The sequence below is a fragment of the Colias croceus genome, chromosome 6 (genome assembly GCF_905220415.1).
Source record: "Colias croceus chromosome 6, ilColCroc2.1".
NCBI lineage: Eukaryota > Metazoa > Arthropoda > Insecta > Lepidoptera > Pieridae > Colias > Colias croceus.
Window position 1 is genome coordinate 8388783 of NC_059542.1, and position 23076 is coordinate 8411858.

Consider the following 23076-nt stretch of genomic DNA (forward strand, 5'->3'; position numbering starts at 1 on the left):
CTCAGTGTTCGAGTGTGCCTAGTAACCTAAGTTCGTGCTTTGATTCTGTAAAATATTACAATAGGTACACTCGTTGGTTTCGCATTAAACTCACGATGTAACACAACATGGGACGTCGTCTTTGATGGGCAGTTCAATAAAATTTCAAAACGATGAATGCTCGAAGTTGCTGTATCTGATGACGAGATATTTCCACGTTTGTGATATAATAAATACCTACTTACCACCTTTGTTTGGGAACAGAAATAGGCACAGAACAGGAAATAGGTTTTAGGATAAAAGGTTAAGTTATAACTACCAAGCGTATAATAAAGTCGCATTCTCTCTCCCTATCCCTATAACGGATTTTGATGCGGTTTTTTTTAAATAGGGGAATTCTCGTAGAAGGTTCATATCATTTAAAGGGTTAGACAAAGCGCGCGAAGCCGTGGGCGGGTCGCTAGTTTAAAATATAGCTGTTAGATTTATTTTTGTAGGTGTATGTGTAAAAATTAGACAATTTAGAATTGAGAACGAAACAGGGAAGAGGGAAAGGGGTTCTGTTATGTTTAAAGTTAAAGAGTATAGAATTATGTACTATTAAAACTTTAAGAGGGATTAAATAACGACACCATTTGCATTATTATAAAAAAAATATATTTGCTATAGGGGTTATAAATACGAGACTCACAAAAAAGTCATAATACCGAGGGATTTTTTATTTCAGACTGAGTATTCATGACTTGCTCTGTGATTCATGCTACAACTCTACAAGGAGCTAAATCTAAAATTGTATGACTTGTTGTCGTATTGAATAACTTTAGTATGTAACTTCAACTTAGAACGCACGAAATATAAGTTAATGTGATTGGAAAAATAAATTAACTTAACATCGCTGTTGAACAAAGTAATGTAAATCCATCATCTCTAGATATCATAATAATGCATCGCGGAAGATCAACCAATACCCGCGGTCCCATCATTAAAGCGGCTCGACGGAACACAGTGGGATTTTAGTCGGTAAGAATCCGACATAACCCACGGCTCCTTCCCCGGGGCCCTGGGTATCTTTGGAAGATTTCCCCACGTAAAAAAAAGGTATCATAATAATTTTATGAAAGGTCTAATCTTTTTTTAATTGTCTTTAAAACAAAATACATTTAACGACGTTATTAAAAAACAATTACACACATAAAAACGCAGCTAGTGCGTAACTATAATCTCTTCATTACATATTATTATTAAAATGTGCCAACTTAGAAGAATTACATATTATTCAATACAATTGGATGGATTATTCCGCGTCTTTAGGTGGGTAATGAGATTTAACGCCCCTAAAAATTAAAAAGATTAGGAATATAATGACGATGCGAAGATGTGGCTTCTCCAACAATAAGGTCACAGAGGAATATAAAATATTAGCTCGTTTGCAGTAGTCATGTTGATCTTTATAAATAAAATGCAGAAATAATTGTATTTATATAATTTATATGAAAAAAATTGGTTAAAAAATGTCTTTAATAACATTAAGAATATGATGAATAAATGTGTAAACTCATTAATCAAATTAAAAAAAATACATACAAAAAGCACTGTTTAAATAGAAGAATGCTTTTGGGTTAAAAATATCAGCACCTTAAGACTAAAAGTCTTGATATCGGCTTGTACATCTTATAATAAATGTCATGTATTAAGCCTATAAATATTTTAAACTTCATTATAATATGAGCTCTTGGATTTTCGGCTCTTTTTTCTAAAACTATCTTCTTATACCAAAGATTTAGAATAGCTAAGGCAAAATATTTAAAACTTTAACATGCTTCTAATATTCAAATTAAATCCTTGTAAATGGAGGCACATCTAGAAGTGTTAATAATGAATAGTTTGAAACTTTTAAAATTACAAACACAATTGTTACAATATAATATTCCACATTGAACAATAATGTAAAACATATTACAGTCTAATGATAAATGATCGTAGGCCACTCCATTAAATTAGTAACTTCATACAAAGCTACATAACACAATATCTCAACAATACTTTTGTTATATACAATGACTCGATATAATTTTGCAATGTGAACAATGGTTATAAATAATGATTTAGATGAGAAGTGCTTGCTTAGTGCTAATATGATTTGAGCTGATAAGCGTGGAACAAGCTGCATTTATTCAGCAGCAGCTGCCTGTTCACTTTCAATGAGAGCTTCGGAGGGATTCTCTTTTAAATTCTCTACTTCAGCAACTTCTTTTTCATTTGATTGCTCCCGAGAGCTAACTGCGCCATTTTCATTTACATTCTCATCTTTTAAGGGTGTATTCTCCTTTGAGGATTTTTTACTCTCTAAATTTGTTTCTTCTACTGGCGCAGGTGTTTCATTTTGTGTTTTTTCTTCATCTTCTTCCTCATCAGGTTTTAATCTGTCTGCTGACTCTTTTTCTACTGATGACTCTTTTGTTAATGCTGCATCATCTGTGGGAGGACTGTCTGCCTCCGCTGGATGCGAGTCTTTGTTTTGCGAAGCCTCGTTGGCTTCATCATTTTGTTGATCTTCTGCCGTTCCATTGGTATCATTTTCTGTGACTTCATCCTTGGGCTCTTCCTTTGCAATGTCTCCATTTGCAACGTTTTCCTAAAATATTGAAGAGATTATGTATATTTTTCCTATTAATGCTAAATATATAAAAAAAAACATTCAGTAATGTGTGTACCTGAGGCTCTTCTGGTGGTACTTCCACTTTTAAAAACTGCTCTAAGGTATCCACTTCATTGGCAAGATCAAACTGGTCATAGTCCTAAAATAAAATATCATCAATATTAATATCACATAAGAATTGTTTTGTATTGGGTCTTATCAGTTAATAGCAAACACAATTAGTCACACTTTACTTTTAACTACTCAATGACACCTCACTGCAGTTTAAAAACTAGCTTGGCTTTGCTCATAAATATAAAACTTGTTCTTACACCACAATATTCTTCGTCGTTGAACACTTGAGGAGGAAGTGGCGAGCGAGGGTTGGGGTCGCTGACAGTGCCGCCGTTTGATTTGGCATTGTTTTGCATAAAATCCTTATCAGACTCGCGCCCGGGCTCCGTTATGTCGATTATTTCATATTTTATGTTCTTCGAATCGAGTATCATTAAAACTCGTTGCTGTCTCTTTTTTACCTACGATGGAGAGATCGAAAAATAAAAATGAAAGAAACAGAATGTGAATCAGCCGAGCAAAAAGATGATCTTAAGCAGTGTATCAAATATCAGTAATTTACTTACTTCCTTGTTTCCCGAAATACCACTAATATACACTTTGACAACCATTGTTTTTTACTATAATTAACGTGACTCAAAAAGCTAAAACGTATTCTAAATTATACTAGACAAAAATATAGGCTTGGCCATTAGACAATCTGGTAATAATAATTGCTAGCTACTTGTCAAGTGTCGTTGTCAACTTATGTTTGACATACATTTCAGTGTGGCCGTATTTTTTTCATCAAATGAGCATGAATCTTTTGATATAGGTACCTAGTTGTTTTGCGACCTGCGGTTATAGTAATGGTCACAGCTTAGTTTGTTAAAACTTCAGACAACTATTATATAAAACTCTATGTAATATTAATAAAAACTCAATAAAGCCTTTCATGATATTATGTAACTTATGCCTTATGCGGCGTACCTATGTACCTTTTGAACATTATTCAAGAGATAAATAATAAGTAGTAAAAGTAAGTATTAAAATAGCCACTGGAACTCTCCCCTACTTATTCCTTGACAAATGGTTAAACGCACGAGCAGTAACAGTTTATGCCATAAGATGTTCAATTCCAGCTCGCCAAAAAATATTAATAATTATCTCCGAACCTGCCCGTTTGTGTTATCCGAACTATATGAGTGTGCGTGTTTCTGTGCGCGCATACTATACATGAATGCCTACTATTATAGCGCGCTATTCAAATTGTCGGTAGAAGTTGAAATATTAGAGCACTATGAAGTAAACGTGCCATAACTGTGAGCATATCTTTAGTTTAAAGCAGGTTTTTTACAGGGTTTGTAAAGGTAAATTTATCTCAAAGAAAACATCGTTAACAAATGGTCAGACTCCCATTGTTTACATTGGTAATAGGTAAATTAAAATTTAATGCGAAATAAAAAAACACAGACTTTTTATAAAAATTTATTCAATATAATATCATTATTATAATACATAGGCAAATGATGGTTCCGTTAATAAAAACTAGACTATTTCGCAAACGATACTGCAACGCGTGGAATGTTATGCAGTCTTATTAACTATGATCCTATCTCTTAAGCTGTAGGCCTAGTGCACGACAACCAGTACTTAGAAATCTTCAGTAAGTACTAAACGAAATACCTACTTATAATTTCAAAAATCCCCCATACTCATAATAAGTACCAGATTTGCTTAGATCATTACTTGTTCATACATTAACAATGTATGTATTTAAAAAACTAATGTGGTTATATATGATATGGCAACATATTATATAGAAATACATAATATATCAATTTAAATATAGCACATTCATATAGATTCAACCGAGTTCTAAAATATAAGATACAACTATGATATTAATAATATAAAATATAATAATCACTTTTGAAGGATACATTTAATTAACGTACGTATATAATATACAGAATAATTTTTATAAAATAAATCGCATAAAAATAAATAACACAATAAATATTTTTCGAAATCACTTTTGCATATGAATGTAACAAGCATAAAGTAATCAAATCATAATAAAAGGCAAAAAAGAAACAGTGTAGATTATTCTATTGTTTAAAATATATTCTATGATCGGAATCCATTAGTGTAACAATTAAATCACACGGAGACACCGTAATGTAGTCAAAATCTAAAATGTTGGCAAATTTCCAAACAGCTGTTTATTGTGATAAACAAAGTAATTATTTGCTGGTCGTAGTCCGTAGACACTGTTGCTGCTTGAACTTTTCATAAATATCAAAGTATTATCAATGTTTTACGCAACTGCGCAAAAAATAATTTACTAGATACAGAAATTCAATCCGAATTTTACCAATATTCTTATTTGTGCAAATGCTTTCCAATTTAAAGTTTCACGCACACATACGTAAATACGTGTTCTCACATTCCGAAACAGATAATTGCATATTTTCATTAAAAATTTGTACAGTTGCCATCGGGTCGGTGGCATTTTTTTTTTTGAGAAAAAAAAGCAGAGGTGCCATTAGGCGTAATTATCACATTAATTGGCATCGCGTATGTGACGTACTTGATGACTCGCGCCGATCGCCTTCACTCGGTTGTCGACACGCCAGTGTGGGCGCACCATTTAGGTAATGAAAGTATATTTCACGAACATTAACTAGCAACTACGATTAATTTTAGATTTACATACTAAAATTGCATATATTTTCTATTATGGGTAACGTTTTTTTTCGATCTCACCAACTTACGCGTACGAATTTAGCGAAAAAATAATCATAGAATTTCGTTTAATTTCATTAGCGTATAAATACAACAGTAGGGATATGACGATTAATAAAAAATATACCCTATAAGTCTTTTTGCTTATTGTATACATTTAAAACCAATGATCAGTCCGTTAAATAAAAAAATAACTAATAATTTAAGGATGTTTTAAAAGCGTAGCATGCATTGTAATAAAATGCTGCTACAAAATAGACATTATGATCTCTTACACTGAAACACAAGTACTTTAGTGTCACGTGTATACACAATGAAAACCCCAGATGCACAATGACATACCTAAATACACGAATTTTTATATTGTGCGTTTTTTAGCCAATTTTAAATATTTAACAAGGCTTCTCAATCTTTCTTTCTGTGTAAATCGTGAATAAATGTCTGAACCGATTTGGCATTCAGATATACTTCGAATGCAGCGTATTTTTATCCAACATGAACTAGTCTCGAATATTATGTAATATGCAAACAAGACTAGTCATAAGCGTATTTGCGAATCAATCCAATTTTAAAACTCGTGATATTGTACTTTGCAATCACGTTTAATCCGAATTTCATTTTTAGCCGCAAAGTGCATCCAGGGTATAACATTTACAATAAGAAGCGGCCAATTCGCGGCTGAAGCTTAATTTATCGAAACAGCGTGTCATACCAAATGCCACTGTTATGTAAAAGTGATCCAACCCGCTTATTAATAATAAAACGCTTTGTAAAAAATTGGCAGCCGTTAGCAAAGCCAATTTTCGTGTCTACTTTTGTTTCTACTGCAATTTAAGGATTATTTGGAATGTGGGCGTGGGTGGGATCACTTCTGCATAATAATTGGTTGGAGCTATCTCGCCAATGTAGTGAGCGATGTAAGCGAAAACACAGAGATTCTTTTATTTGTGGCGCGAAATCACACCGGCGTGCCGAAGTCGGGGTCTCCGTCGCCATTCAGCAGCGAGCACGCTTCCACACGACGGGCTGACCCTATCCTGTTGTATGGGAATTATTATTAAGATGATATCTACATACATATAAGAAAGTCGTGTTTGTTACACTATTTATAACTCAAGTAAATGATTTGGCTGAAAATTGTCTGGAGGTAGCTTAGAACCAGGAGAAGGACAATAATAATTATTAATACATACTAATTATTATCCCTAAAATTTTGAAGAAAAAAAAAATACAACCGAGGCGGAGCGGTGGCGAATGGCTAGCATTATATAGATTATTGCTTTAAACTCTATAGGTTTAGAATATTGACTCTAGTATTTACATTCTGAATTATATCAATGAAACCCGTGGTTCCACTTAGTTTAAAATTTAAATGCAGAGTATTTCAATAGCTTTTTTTATTGTTCGAAAAGTCAATATTATACACATACGTATACACATTTTAAAGGATTACTGCCAACCAATACAGTGCTGGCTACAGTTTTGCTTTAATGATATATTGCTTTTAATTAAATAAAAATAATGGATGATTTCAGTATAATATGGACACAGAATACTACGATGGCCTTAGAAACTACAAACTACATTTTTGACACAAATAGTTTTGGCACGAAATACAAACTTAGGTTTAAGACCATGAAGAATTCGTTCACGTTGCTAGCATAAAATGAAATTATATTGTGCTAACGTTAATGATATGAACTAGAATAATAAGTTCCGTAACGTACAAGAAGTTATATTTTGGGTATAAGGTTTTAATGGTTCGAGTTCAATTCCAGAGAAAAAATAAACGGAAAATTTGTCATTATTGTATTGTAGTTAAGTCAAGTATTGAATTGATATGATCAAAACTTTATAAAATAAACCGATTAAAATAAAAATTAAGGACACATTACCTAAAGTTTTTAATCTCCTTCCTCGACTTCGTATCACCGTTCAACTTGTTCGATTTCCAATCAACGCTCAACGGAGACGCAAGAGCCGATTGACGTCGGATCGTCGTGGTTTGTACCGCTGACGTCGACAGATCCGCTGATGACGTCACAATCAACGTCGGCGTGGTCACCGACGCTGTTGTTGCCGCCGACGTCATCGTTGCGGCGGACGTCGACGTTGCAGCTGACGTCAGCATTGGAGCTGATGTCGACGTCATCGAGTTTATTGCTGGCGGTGCAGCTTTTTCTGGGACAACATTGGTCGTTGTCGGTGTTAATGATATAATAGTTTCCTTTTCAGCCGGTGCTGGCACTTTAGGTAATACAGATCCGTTCTTGATTACTTCATCTGTGCAAACAAACAATAATAGATTACATTATAATTAACAAAAAAAATCCATTAACCCATACAACATTTCATAACTTTACTAAAATTCTGAAATTGCATTCACCAGGGAATTTTTTCACTATTCTGTATTCATAAATACTACCATAACAATAAATTTCATTCAGCATAATATGATAACTCATAATTAGGGCAAGTGTTGCAAGCCGTGTACGTGCCGTGCGTGCGCCAATCACAGTCCGCCTTTCGCCCTACCGGATAGCGGTACTGCCGACGTATTCATCCTATCATACTAATATTATAAAATGCAAAAGTTTGTGAAGATGATGTGCATGTATATGTATGTTTGTTACTCTTTCACGCAAATACTACGGAACCGATTACAATGAAATTTACGACAAATATTGAGGGTAACAACTCAGATTAACACATAGGATAGGTTTTTCCCGGAAATCCCACGGGAACGGGAACTATGCGGGTTTTTTTTTTTTTGAAAACGCGGACGAAGCCGCGCGCGGGAAGCTTGTCCTACAATATACCGTCTATTGAGACCGCACTGTACAGATTACTCACCGCTCCGCACTACATCGAGCAAGTCATCATCAGACGAGGGTGCGTGTTGCAATGCCGTGTACGTGCCACGCGTGCGCCAATCACGTGCGAGCATAACACCTTCACCGCCAGAACCTCACCCCATTGGACCGGTTACTGTGCCGCCAACCGGTTTAACCAGTGATATAATTATAGTCTATTGACTTTTTACTGTACGCGTTACTCACCGCTCCGCACTACATCGAGCAAGTCATCATCGGACGAGGGTGCGTGTTGCAATGCCGTGTACGTGCCACGCGTGCGCCAATCCCGCGCCGTCACACCCTCACCGGCCCCGCCCCGCGCCGTGGGGCCAGTCACTGTGCCGCCGGCTGGCTCGTCAGACGATATGCCATCTATGGAGACCGCACTGTACGCGCCTTTCGTGCGCCAGTCCTGGGGAAAAGCATGAATATAATGAAAATGTTAACAGCATTGCAATTGGATAGACTTATGATTATAGAACTTATTGTATTCTATGCAAAATGTATGTATGTACGCTGTACTTCAAACAATGGGGGCAACTGAAAATCAGTGCTGTGCTGTTGAAGGCACAGCTAAATACTGAATTGGTCCCCTTCTTGCCACACGTAAATTATTCTTTCTTTCTTCTTTCAAAATACAGTTTTTTATGAGCTGATCACACGCCAAGTCCTAGTATAGATAATAGATTATAAATTTTATCCTTAGAATAATCTATGTATTAATGGAATAGTCTATAATTAATACCATTTCACGCATGCATGTTTTTGAATTCAACTACCCCTTGTATCATCAATAGATAGACATAAATAAATAAATAGCTTTTTCCGACTTACCTGAGCTTTCCGCTTCTTCTTTAGCGTAGTCCTTGCTAAATGCACCGGCGTGGAGCGAGGCGAAGAGTTCTGCCTTGGAGACGCCGGCACCATTGTTGCAGGGACTGTTGGGACAGGGATACTAGGTACTGGTATATTTGGAATGGGGACATTTGGTGTTGGTGCCGCTGGGATACTTTGTGTTGGTGGCGCTGGGATACTTTGTGTTGGTGGCGCTGGGACAATTGGGGTTGGAGCCGCGGGAACACGTACGGGGGACGCGTACTTGCGTTTATTGTCCACATCTGGCTCGTCTAGCTTCACCATCTGAAACAGTGCATATGTTAAATGCCAAAATAACTGTACGACCGTTGTATTTTGAAGTGACACAACAAGTGAACAAGTTTTGCTATTTCTTCATCACATTGATCAATATATTAAAACGCTTATGTATGCAATAAAGGTTCGATTAACTAAAGAAAAAGCATAATGTCGTCGTCCATATCAAAAGAAGTTTTTTCTTTATTAAAAGTTTAATATATTTTTTTTAACTAAACTACATTAGTAAAAAGTCTTTGAACCTCTGAACCCACCTCCAACCGAGCTTCAATCTTAATCGAATCATCGTCCATGTCCAGTATATTGAGATTATTGTTAATATTATTATAATCCGGGTAGGGTGCGGGGTGTGTGTGTGCATTGAGCACGGGGTGTTTGTGTGCGGAGTGTAGGGGGTAGGTGTATGCGGGGGGCAGGGCGGGCCGCGGGGAGTGCTTGTATACGTCGTAGCGGGACTCGCTCTCACTGCACGACCGGTCCTCTGAGTCGCATCTGAAAGGAAAAAATATTTGTGATTAATTTACTCGCATCTGATGACGATAACACTACCCGCTGTTATTCGTTTTTAACTTAAGTTTAAAAATCTAAAACTGTAAATTACTTCGCTTTACCAAAACCAATGAAGTTATTTAGTTGTATTCAATATAAAAATAGATTAATAAAATATAAACAGATAAGCTTTTATAAAAACGAACTTATAACAAAATAGGAACATGGTCGATTTTATAAAATCGCAATAGCCGAATGATACAACAATCAATAACGATTTTCAGTTATAACTAATTAAATTAATGTAATTCAATACATTGAACCCTTCAATAAATCTAACCTATTATTATACTCCGGTGTTCTAGGCGCGGTGGGAGTCACGCCCGACCCGTCTCGCTCCTCACAATAATCCTCGCCATCTTCGGGATACAATGGAAACCTGCAATTTTTAATAAATAAAAAAATCGATGAATCCTCGTTATATAAAGACAACATTCATAATTATATAGTAACCAAAAAATAAGTTTGAGTACGACACTCAACTCGATTAGGGTTAAATAATTAACTTTGTATGGTTAGATTGTATACACACGTATTTAACAAAGTTCATTAAAGTAACAACGACACTACCAAAGCCCACCTGTAATTGTCTTCAGAGAGTCTATCGTCGTCGTCAGTAGCGATATACTGCACGCACAACGCGCAGTCACCTTTCACACTCTGTAGCGCTTGGACAGCCTCTTTATGGCATGCCTGCAAATATAAATAACAAACATAATAAAATTACCTATTCAATGTCTTAAAAATCGATATCAATCGCCAATAGCTCGAAAAAAATTTCTAATCTAATCTAAAAAAGAAAATGAACACCTCCTCTATTTTTGAAGTCGGTTGAAAAGAAATGAAAGGAGGCACATAATTTATATATTAACAGGATACTAAGACTTACTCAACAAACAATTTAAATACCACATAAAACTGTCCCAATTATCATTTCACATTTCGAATCCGGCTCGAAGGACCATTATACCATACCTGCGTGAGATCAACATCGTTGATAGCCAGTATAGCATCTCCCACATACAGCTGGCCCGTGAGAGCTGCCGGGCCACCCGCTTCTAGCTCCGATATAAGGATCGGTACACCGTGCTCTCGACCACCCTGCATAGGAATTGTGAGTTAAGTGTGAGAAATGGTCAGTATAGTACACGACACACGTAGTAACTATTTATTAATATGTGATTGTACTGTGTACATTATGTTGCAGTATTGGTACAAAGTTGTTTGATCAAAATTACGAGTTAGGTACATTTTGACGCAGTATTGGTGTATAGTAGTTGAGATGGAAATTGTAGGTATTTCCATTCAATACAACCATCGAATGGAAGAAGTGGTATTGAATGGAAATAGAATAGATACCTATAACGATACGATACTGGTCTAAAAGAATGATTGATTCATGTGAATAAATATAGGTTAGCTGTAAGCATAATATTATAACAACGACATATTAAACGGTCAAAATTCGTGTCACTATTTTAAAAAATTTGATACATTGATTGTTTCGCCACTGTTATGTAATATAGCCGAAGAGAATGTTACACGAACGTAAATATAGATACATTGTGTATATTTCTCATTTACAAAAATAATAGAGAACATTTTTGTTTTCAATTCTATTTCTATTTTAGGGTCAACTTAAAATGCGGTATTTTAGTGATATTGTTTTAGTAAAACGATGTCGTCTGACAGTTGGATCTTGTTACAGCAAAATTCAAAACATTTGTGACGATTTTTTTAACCTAAAAATGCGTAAGTATACAAAATCACAAAACAAAGAAAATATGCATTCATCATTATTCATATGAAATATTTTACACTTTGTGCCAAAAGATACAAAACGTTTCTGGTCATAGATTAAGTTCAAAATTTTGTCAAAGAAATATTTGAAAAAGTAACTCAAGAATTAAAAAATATGTACATCTTTTATCTATAGTTTAGTTACACTACTTATACCTCAAATTGGCTGAACGGATTTTAATAAATTTTGTTTAAATAAAATTTTGAAAAGCAAAAAAACAATTTAAATCCTTACGGGAATATCTATACTAATATTATAAAGCTGAAGAGTTTGTTTCTTTGAACGCGCTAATCTCAGGAATGATCTCTAATCTCAGGTCCGATTTGAAAAATTATTTCAGTGTTTGATAGCCCATTTATCGAGGAAGGCTATATATCATCACGCTAAGACTAACAGAGGCAGAGAACTGTGGGTAAAACCGTGGGGCAGAGGGTTATGTATACTCACGGTGACAGAGATGCCGAGGCCGAGGTGCGGCGAGCGGCGCACGCGCACGGTGCGCGGGCGCGCGCGCTGCGGGGACGCGGGCCGCGCCGGCCGCGGGGACGTGCCGCGGCACACGCGCACCAGCGTCTTGTGCCGCTGCAGCAGGATCTCCGCCTCCACCTGCACACACGCCACTTACAGCTCGACACACACATAAACACACGCGCAGGAGCTTCTTATGTCAGTAATTGGTCGAACCGCTTAGTATCTTACGGATGGATATATTCATTAGTTTATAAATTTACCTCGAGACGTCGCAAATTGATATATTTGCGAAAATGTGGGCGAAAATTATACAATTTATCTGTCGTTTAGTTTCCTAGGAAGGTTTACAAATTTCCTAGTCCATACATACACACACACACACGTAGACATACTTTTCTGCGCATTCTCCTGCGCACACTATTCAAACAAATCGGAAGGAATTCATCCAAATCGAAAACGTTCCTATTAATTCAATGTGTGACGTTACATTCCAAACAACGAATATTATGGATTTGAGTGCTATTGTCATGTGTTTGCGAGCCACGTGACCGTTTTCATGGTTCTAATACCCAAGAAAAATTTTATAGCGAGTTGTAGAGATTTTAAAACAAATATTTCACCTGCGCCCAAAGAGAGTCCCGCAACTCAGCACGCATGTCGCTGCCCAGCAGCTGCAACTGCTGTATCCGACCAGCTAACTCTTTATCTAAGTATTTCGTAGCTAATCTGAAAACCATATTATACGACAGATAAGAAATGACTCCATGTATAATTAATATTTTCTTAACAAATTACCTACAGATCTGATAGAATATTTGTGTTAATTAAAGTTTTTGAAAACTACCCACACACAAAGTAAATGACTCTAGTTTTATTTGTATGCTTGAACATACATTTTATAGTCTTAGTAAAGTAATTATGTATACAAATTTGCTAACCTAGCACCAAACAGTTCAGAATGTAAGGCGAGCACAGTCTCTCTAAGGGTTGCGTTCTCGCGCGCGAGCTGGCCCGCCTCAGCCCGCGCGCGCGCCGCCTCCGGCACGTTGCCGGCCATGTCGCCGCTCTCTTGACAACCTCCTGGATCAAAATTGGTATAAATACAATGTCCATATGCAGTGAATTTAAAAGAACTTGAATGTCATAGCAACTTTAAACTACATAGATACGCATGCGATGATTTTGAAGTGACGCGAGCGGATTTTTATATTTTCAAATTCAAATTATATTTATTTGTAGGTACATAATACGAAATTTGGAAAACGTTATCGCCCTTTTTATATAAACTAATATTAAAATGCTTTTCTGGTGTGTATGTAGCTTAGACTAAGTCAATAGAAGTAGAGTTTTGTGTTTACAATTTGTTTTACAAAATTTCTTATGCGTTTTCCCATTTTATTACAGTTATATTAATTATTTCCTTCAAGACCTTAGTTTTTAACACCAGTATCGACACGACTCATTTTCAATATAATTAATTAAACGATATAATAATTGAATATAATTTTAGCGTAGCTAGGTCAAAAAAAATCTTTTTGTGACTTGACGTTTTAGTCAATTGATCAAGACATTTTCAACTGCCCTAATTTAATTGCGAAATAAATCACAGGTATTAGACTAATTTGCCTTGATTATAACGCGAAATTGCTTATATCTAGGTTAAAGCAGTAATAAAATAATAACACACATATAATTACACGAAGCTTTGGCATCATTGAGAGCAGTAAAAATGCCGGAAAAGGATGTTCATGAAACATGCAGATAAATCTTAATTTAAAAGCCCAAATCATTTCGTATAATATCAAATTGCATGCTGCAAAAACTCTACATAATATTATATTAGAGACTTAGAGTAACACCAACATTGTAAGTAAAGCGAAAAGCCGTTACCACAAACTAATCTCACATTTAGGATCAGTTATTTGTCCCAATTATTGACCGACGATGCAATCTGATCAGATAATAGACACACGAGCAACTAGCATAATAGTTATTTACAATGTAGAATAGAGATTACCAGCTGAGGCAGCCCGGGTCTGCACTAACTCTGCCCTCATATCCACAAGCTCTGCCTGAAAAAAAACGAAACTTGATTCTTTTTGTTGTTCAAACTAAATGCAGTTAACAAACTGCAATCGCGTGTCAGTCGCACAATGGGATGAAACCTTAAACGTAGATTGAGAGATACGGTCATTGTTGCGATAAATAAAACGTGGCGCCTGCATAATATATTAATGTTAAAAGCATTATAAGGTGTGGTTATGATAAATTATTGTTTAACATCTCAATAAATAAATGTTTAGTGAAAACTTCTTCGAATTTAGAAATTGAAGATTTTTAACGGATTTTATTCAGTATATTGTTTTCCCGACGTTACGCACTTTGCAGGGGGAAACGTTGGGAATAATGTAATAATTAATAACAGTAAATACAGTAATATAATGAATAAATCGCGTTAAAAATCTTTAGTTTCTTCGAATTTATTGAGTCAGTCAATAAAATTATTTCTTATACGTAGATGAGATTAAACAAAACTTATAACAAGTTCATTTGAGCAAATCAATAAACGTATGCATTCATTGGGAAGAATGCTCTAGCAACCCTCTTGTAAATACCCTCATAGAAATAAACGCTGACACTGCTTCCGCCAAACATCATCATTAGAGATATATTTTATTTTAATTTATTGTCCATAAGTGGGTGTGATATATTAAAGAAGAGACAAGTGATAACCCTGCGGGTAAACATTTATATATCGACAATTGGCTAAATGGATTTTCAAATATTAGATTTATGGATATTTAACAGACCGCAACATTTGTTATTTGAAAATTTTGGTGATAATTTATCAACCATTAACCAGATTAGTTATATGAATCTTTTATTTCGAAGTTCTACGTCTCTTATGGTTGTGAATCCATTAGCATAGGGGTCAAGAACATATCCTTATACCGAATATTATGATATTAATACCAAAAACGTACATAATAAATTATGGGACAACAGGTTGATGTTGAACTTACATAATCCATATAGAGAGCTTTTGATACTAACGAATATTGCAATATTCTTTTATTTCTCAACTCGGAAGCCATTCGAAGCATCTAACACTAACGGAATGACTTAAATCCAGGGCATTTTAATCATTACAAAGATACGATTGAGTAACAAATTACCTAACTTGGTTTCACTTGTAGGCAAATAGGGATTCAATTAATGGATGTAACATGTTGAAACGATTGATGTTATATCAATATGTAGCTACTGTTCATTACAGTCAAATGTTCATTTCACATTACCTTGAAAACTGCCTATTACTTTTTATTACCACTTTGAAGTACACGTGAAAATATTACGCATAAAATAGGTATATGATTCAAAAGTAATAAATATTCATCTGATACTTCTTGTTTACTAAATATCGCTGCTATACATTTCAAAGTTTTTAACTGTATAATTATGATAATATTTCCAAAGAAACTATTATATTCCAAATATAGGTAAGTAGATAAACTTTAATGACGTGCTTTGTAGCTTATAAGAAAGTTCTCGGACAATAGAACTTATCAACGAGTATAGACACTAACGAAATGGGAAGAAAAGTGAAACCTTAATAACAACAATTGTTAATACAAACTACAAGAGATGCGTAGTCGTTGAAATAACCCGCATGTGATGTTACGCAACATTACATAAGCTTTTCAACGACTGCATCGTGTGAAGATGCTCGCTGTTTATTGACAATCTTGTTACGATTTGCAACTACATCGTTACTAAGTATTTGAGAATGAGTTATGAAATTTCAGTATCAAATTGTCTCCTCGCTTAGTAGGTATATTAAAGAAATTAATCTATGGAATTCTGCTTATATATCGTGTTTATAACCTTCCCTCAATATAAAATCTCTCTGTTGAACATAGAGACCTATAGGAAATTAATATAGTGTTAGATTTATGGAATAAATATACTAGTTCATTAGCCTTCTGTACTCTGGCCGACCTAGATTATTTATTTTATTGGACCACGTTATTACCACTGCAACTGGTCCAAAAGCTCTGTTTACAGTTCAAAAACATTTTATGATACACTTAACCCTCACATTTTATTAGTGATTTTTTTGAAATATCGATATTTTGATGTATCGATGTTACAAAAAGAACAGAAAAATTATAAAAATGAGAAATAGCGTTGAATAGTTCATTTCAAAATATACGACGGATACATAAATACATAAAACCATCTCAATATTTATGAAGAACTTTCATTAGTGCAACCAAGTCAGAGCGGTCTACAATAAGACAGACCTATTAACTAATAAACACAGCCTACGCGGATTTCAAGATCATTATCGTCTGAATATTGAAGTGGGTGTGTATTTTGACGAACGATCGTGAATATCATAATAGTGCACTCAAGTTGAAGGTTCGTTTGTTGTAAAATCGAGATGAATTATTAAACTTGAAAATGTAATAGACCGTTTCTCAAGATCATTACTATTTAATTATCAGTACATAATAGTCTTCATATAATTATTATATACAAACTTCAGTAGACGAAATGTTTAAATGAAAAATTAATTTAAATACCTCACTGGGTACAGACGTTTAGCAAATCAGACCCTCTCTCTTAAATCTCACTTTTAAGAATATCCTTAAATATACATATAATTAATTTCTATAGGTATCTTGATCTTAAATTTTTGGTAAAAGGATGAAATTCGTTTGCTCCCCTAGCTAACATCAAAACTCGCTAACATAACTCTCTTTTTCATTCCCATGGACCTTTTCAAATGAACAGTTACAGTACAAGACAATGAACAAGATCCATTACGACAACAATAGAAGTCGAGCAGTGCCCCAAGCGATTTACCGAAACATCGCCAATCACGTGGTCCGATCGCATACGAGTATCGTCTAATTAAATAACGATTAATTGCATATATTTCACTCGAGATCACGACACGCTGAGTGATCGTAGAATAGTCTTTCCTCGTTATTCCATGTGGGCTCTGATTGCAGATAACGTCACAGCCGGGAAGATTGATTCACCGCGGTTTAAACGATTTGAATATCCACCGCACGTGCCGCTCTGATCGCGCCGGAACAAGATACAATTTCATCCGAGAAATAACAATAAATCACCTTTCTTCTGTGTCGACACTTTCGGGATGCGACTTGAAATGGGAGGCTAATTTGAATAACACGTAAGGTGTCACATTTTAGTAGCGAGGCCGTTTCTGGACTCTTGCCTCTACATTTCTAATGAGACCACACATGTCGCGTTCTCTAATGTAATCATAATTGATTTATGTAATTATGCTATCAAAATACACAGTGTATATGAACATTTAATGGATTTTATAAGATTTGATAACATCGTCGGACACATAATAAGCATAACAGCTGTTGCGAGACATTTTATACTACCATTTAGAACATTATAAATTTATAAAGATTATCTTAAACAGTTTTAAACGTGACGTAATGAGTTTTTAAATTTGTACAACTTTGTTTATTTGTTCTCATGTTCAACTGCATCCAGATCGCAACGTCTGTTTAGCCAATTTATTTAAATTCGAAATTAGACATCAAACTGGAACAAGGACTAGCCGAAACAAACAAGAAGAAATCTCATAGCTCTATTTAAGAGATAGATTCTCCTTAAGTATTTGAGTTATGCGGTGTTTGTCTAATAGCCGTGGCCGCACCCTATAGGTATTGTTCATACTTGTAGCTAGAGCATGCCTCATCACATTTGCATGCGTGCGGCTGAGGCACGATTGTCCTTCGCCTTTTCACTCATTGTCACTCGGTATGCAAACACCTCACCGCGCTAACTGTTCAAGAATAATGTAAACGGCCTAAAGGTTAATAACTTGCATCTTTTCTAAACATTATTCCTTTGAAGAAAGAAAACGGACTGTATAATTTCTTACGGTATATTAAGGCATCTGCTGTTCCTACTCACGGATACATCGATGGGTGTGTTCATACTTGGAGTTAGGTTACACTATGTAAACATATATAAAATTTACAATTGAAGTTTTAGAAACTTATTTAAAACTACAGTTAGTTTATTTATTATCATAGTGTCATTGAAAATATATAGCTTCATTCGTAAAAATGCAATTCAATAAAATAAATAACATGCCTCGCACATATTTTTACATACAAATTCATCAATAAACGTCTATAAATGAATAAATAAATTGTCGGCGTCTATCAATTTAAGAGGCGTTATTTAAACCCACGCCAAAAAAATAGCTCGTCACATGTATTCCTTTAAAATTCTGGTTAAACCTGCACACCATCAACGTGTTCTCAAAAATAAATTGATACATTACCATAAAATTGAGTATGAATTCATTACCGAGTACCGATATATTGGACTGATTTGAAAGTGTCTTGTATTTGTGTATACGGTAATGAGGGCAAACAATAGTAAGGCGTTTGAGAAACATTGCCACCCATGCGCCTAACGGGTTGTCAGAGCATGTGGTCAAAATCACCGCGGGATGTCGCTTTCGACTTTTCTTGTCCCATCCGAAACAGACAAGACCGCTGTCGGCATTGTTTTCTCAGTATACGCTTTCATTCGTCACGATCTAGCATTCAATTCTGGGAGCATTTAACAAGAGGGAAATAACAGCGAGTGTTGTATGCGTCCGCGTTTTCTAAAAGTTCTTGCGTGCAGTGCAATATGTAACAATAGCGAGGTATGAATAAATTATAATGAAATGCCATCGAACGGCATATGACGAACACTGAAAACTACCTTATAATATATGTACAAACAAGCGAGCTTCAAAAACACGTCTAGGATAATCGTCCGTGATCCGTTGGAAATGTTCCAAGTAGAATACTGTAAAATTAATTTGGTTTATCTTCCTTTGACATTTGTCCGATACGTTATAAAAGCTAACGGAACCACCACGAAATAATCCTAAAGAATTACTTTAATCTGTCTTAAACGTATCACAAATCGTTTATCACGTCGTTTGTAGTGGTGGTTATGTCAGTCAACTTTCCTTATACGAGTTTTATAAATAATTGAATTAATTATAGTAATATTTTGATGTGTCCAAATTGGTTCGAAAAATAACAATGAGATCCTTTGTATTGTCAGTATATCTTTTCTACGCAACCCGGATTTATCAATCGATTCGACAATTTTCCTTATCGCGGTGAATCATAACTCGCATGCTTTTGTAGTACGGCTCCCTTGCAAGGGAATAAATCGGTTGCAAACTCAGAGCATGTCCAACGGATACATGCTGTCCGCATTACAATTTACTATTGCACTTGTTACTGACGGAACATCACGTCTCCGCCAGTGACTGTAATTTACGCGATAATTTCCACGCATAATGGAGGCGTCGATAGCTCACTCCAAATTACTGCTCTTGTATTTTGTAGCAATTTTAAACAAACTATAATTTTCGAGGCTAGTCAGTTTTATATTTCCTGGAACCGCAATTGCTTGCACTGGATACTAGTTTTTCAAAACCTTGCATGTGAACTACAATCTGTTTTTTTACTACTGGCATTATTATCTTCTTTACTCACTAAACTATTCAACTATGTTTTAAATAATAATGTTATTATCCGAATACAAAAATAAATATAAATAAAATATTGATATAACAGATTTTTTCATATTGGTTAACAATATGTATAGTAAGTAAATGATTACAAGGACTTTTGTTACTTTAGTTTCAATAGTATACATTGTGAACACATGAAGACATTTGGCTTGGTCGCTATTCGACCATTTAACAATCATCAGCAAGACTAAATATTTAGTCTAGACTTATTGCAGTGTCAACGACAATGTTTATTTTTGTATATCGAGTGCGAGATATAACGGCGGTGAAATGCATTTGTGCAGGCGAGCGACATTAGGATCGTGATCGCACCTGGCTGTGTGCGCGCGTCGTCATCAGGTCTGACACGACGGCTTCTAGGAATCGTGTCTGTACAATGCCCAGCCGAATGACGATACGCAAAAGTAATGCATTCCCATTAACATCCCGTATCCAATTACCGCTTCATCCTGCAGCTGCATACCTCTACATTACTTTCAAGCTCCAGTAACCAATTGTTGCCGAAATACTTGAGAAAGTTTCAATGCAAAACAATGGCATGTCAGATCCTAATCAATGACTCAAGTGTGACCCGAAAATGTCAACCCACGTATTTAATTAAGAATAGACTGCAGGTCTAGGCTATCAATGGTACAATGATAACTCTACATCACGACCCGTTAAGTGCAAACGTGTCTTGCACGCCCAAATATTTATTTGGTATGACTAATACACCGTATAATTATAGTATTTATGACGGCTCAGATTTTACGAACATGCAAGACCTATTTATATAAGAAGCATGGGTCATACGGTTCACTTGCTGTGGGATTATGAAATCTGGGTGCTTTTCTAAAATCAAAATCTGTACGCTTGATCTTAAAATTACCATAATAAAATTAAGCTAGCATTAGGTACCTCGAATTTACGGATATCAAAATTATTCTAAGAAATAATCACATTTAATGGGTCGTAGAATTTCTTGGAAGCCGTTAAAATAATTGGTATCGGAAGGGAGTCTAAGCTACGCCGAGAAATTCTGGTATTTTTGGTTAAAGGATGGTTGTTCCATTCGAATGACTGTGCTATAACTACGTATTATTAGATCAAAATTCATATTCCGTCGTAAAAATAACTGTTCAACTGTCATTTAAAAGTATTCAAATTAAATTCTTTTGAATATAATATGATACTTATTATTGATTACGCGACGCATGTAATACGTGGGAGCAATGTTCAATGAACATGTCCCAGAGCGATATGATGCGCCGAAACAGGTTTGCACGTCTGGAACAGTGTTTGCGGTCGCAGCCACAACGGTAGAGGATGTCTACGCTTCAGCGGACCTGAAAGCCAACCGCTCGTCTTCTGAGTCAACAAGCGTGACCTACCCGACGCCCTCACTTACGGGACTGAACGTGACAACATAACCCGGGAAGACAATCGTATCGAATAACTCACAGGATGCGGCACAGACACAATAGCTTACGACACATCGATAAAGGAGGGTAATGCTGCGAAAACGCGTACATTTAAGGTACGCCTATGACAATTCTGTATTCAGAAGTCACGTACGATATTTCTAATCCTGGTCGTGCTAAATTCCTATTACTTTGTAATGACCTCGTTGAATGCTCGCCCTACGTCTATCCGTTTGTAAGCCGTGTGCCGTATCTATACATATAATAAAATCGTAGGAAAGTCAAACCTGTACATTGAATATTTTTTTAAAAGAATACATAATCCATGATCTATAATCGATATAGAAGCCAAAAACATAGTTTTTAGAATTTTTGTCTGTTTGTCTGTTTGTCGGTTTGTCTGTTTGTCTGTTTGTCTGTATATTTGTCCGAGCTAATCTCGAAAAGTACCGCATAGATTGACTTCAAATTTTGCATGAATATTACTAACAGGTCGGGTGAGGCTTTTATATACACATTATCATGCTATCACCTCCGGGGGAGGAGCTGTGAACCTTTATTTTTCTAACGTATTCCATGTATTACACAGCGTACAATCTAAAGACTCATGTTTAAATGTAGTTTTTGGGTAAGCCACGCTATTATCTAGCTTTACACTATAAAACTACGTCATTTACGTAATTTTGGCAGAGAAACAGTTTAATGAATCTTAGTAGTATAAAGACAAATTTGAAACAGCGCCATCTATGAGACTTCATTAAAATCAAATCAATTTACATGTTTAACGCTTCTTGCAAATTTATAATTAAAAATTAAATAATATGATGTTGGTGGGGTTTTTAATTGTACTTATTTATTTAATTTTTTAACCCATGTCTTCCCAGAGTCCACTTCAGGTGCTTATATTTTATACAAGTGAGGGTAGATGTTTATTATTTGATGTCAAACAAGACACTATTAACAGTTAATTGTGACATTTTAAAAAATCCTTCTTGCGTTCCCACAAAAGGTAAGTTGTAGCTTTTATATTTATTCTTTATTAATTAATTATAAAGTTAGACTCGTGTTTTTAATTAGAATTGAAGATACGACAAAATAAGAAAATGATGAAATTTTATTTTTATGTATAACTTTTACAAGACGCCCAAAGAAGGTCACTTTAGTTCTTGATAGAATTTTATTTGTTAGTAGCTTTTTAATAAAATTAGGTTAAGTAATCTTTTCATTTTTTTATTTACAGATTCAATGTTCATAAAAATTAACGATTTGCATGAGGATGTAGTAGAAATAAGTATCCTGGCGCGTGGTCAATTGTTGACTAAAGTTAATTTCCAACGTATGGTACAATCATTGGAAGAATCTTGGGTAATTTTAGAGGATATTTTTCGGGAATGAGAAAAGGGGCAGCCAACCACGTATCAGCGTGCGTGCGTGAGAATCTACCTACGTTTTAGTACCAAAAAAAATGTTATTTTGAAACGTAAATATTGCACTCACAACTACAGCTGTACAAGTATGATTTTTAATCGTGCTTTACTGTCATCTGATTGTTTTATTATCGTTATGGCTATCGCGGTACAGATCGTACTGGGATCAGAGTACATATTATTTATCAATTGGTGTGGTAATATACGTACCACACCAAGTAAAATATTTACAATCATACCAAATGGATTAACACGGTATGTACATAAGGCGGTCTTATCGCTTACTAGCGATCTCTTCCAGACTGCCCAAGGTAAGAGATAAAGAATTATACTCATGATCCAGCAATTTTCAACCGAAAAAGAAGTTTTTCTGTAATTGGTAGTTGTTTCATTTATTTA

The 23076-nt window shown here is 35.2% G+C and overlaps 2 protein-coding genes across 3 annotated transcripts in view; both read right to left on the reverse strand.

Annotated features, from left to right (window-relative positions):
- Positions 1–1447: 1447 nt before the first annotated feature.
- Positions 1448–3416, reverse strand: LOC123692381 (SH3 domain-binding glutamic acid-rich protein homolog). 2 transcript variants are annotated; one of them, XM_045637120.1, is made up of 4 exons: positions 3259–3416; positions 2950–3153; positions 2694–2777; positions 1448–2614 (listed from the first exon to the last, which is right to left on the reverse strand). In XM_045637120.1, exons 1-4 carry the CDS (start codon positions 3301–3303, stop codon positions 2150–2152), a joined length of 798 nt encoding a protein of 265 aa, XP_045493076.1. In that variant the 5' UTR covers positions 3304–3416; the 3' UTR covers positions 1448–2149. The 2 variants fall into 2 exon arrangements, with proteins under 2 accessions (XP_045493076.1, XP_045493077.1); XM_045637121.1 differs by having other exon boundaries at positions 2950–3151; positions 3256–3359.
- Positions 3417–4143: 727 nt separating this feature from the next.
- The window catches only part of LOC123692393, a 51222-nt gene continuing 32289 nt past the window's right edge, over positions 4144–23076 (reverse strand). Inside the window, exons 3-14 of the mRNA XM_045637132.1 lie at positions 14265–14319; positions 13186–13327; positions 12868–12973; positions 12224–12382; positions 10951–11076; positions 10556–10668; positions 10256–10354; positions 9681–9918; positions 9109–9414; positions 8479–8686; positions 7315–7702; positions 4144–6456 (exon numbers count right to left, since the gene is read on the reverse strand). Of these exons, the coding sequence (XP_045493088.1) occupies positions 6378–6456; positions 7315–7702; positions 8479–8686; positions 9109–9414; positions 9681–9918; positions 10256–10354; positions 10556–10668; positions 10951–11076; positions 12224–12382; positions 12868–12973; positions 13186–13327; positions 14265–14319 (2019 nt within the window). The 3' untranslated portion in view covers positions 4144–6377. The remainder of the gene's footprint in view (positions 6457–7314; positions 7703–8478; positions 8687–9108; positions 9415–9680; positions 9919–10255; positions 10355–10555; positions 10669–10950; positions 11077–12223; positions 12383–12867; positions 12974–13185; positions 13328–14264; positions 14320–23076) is intronic.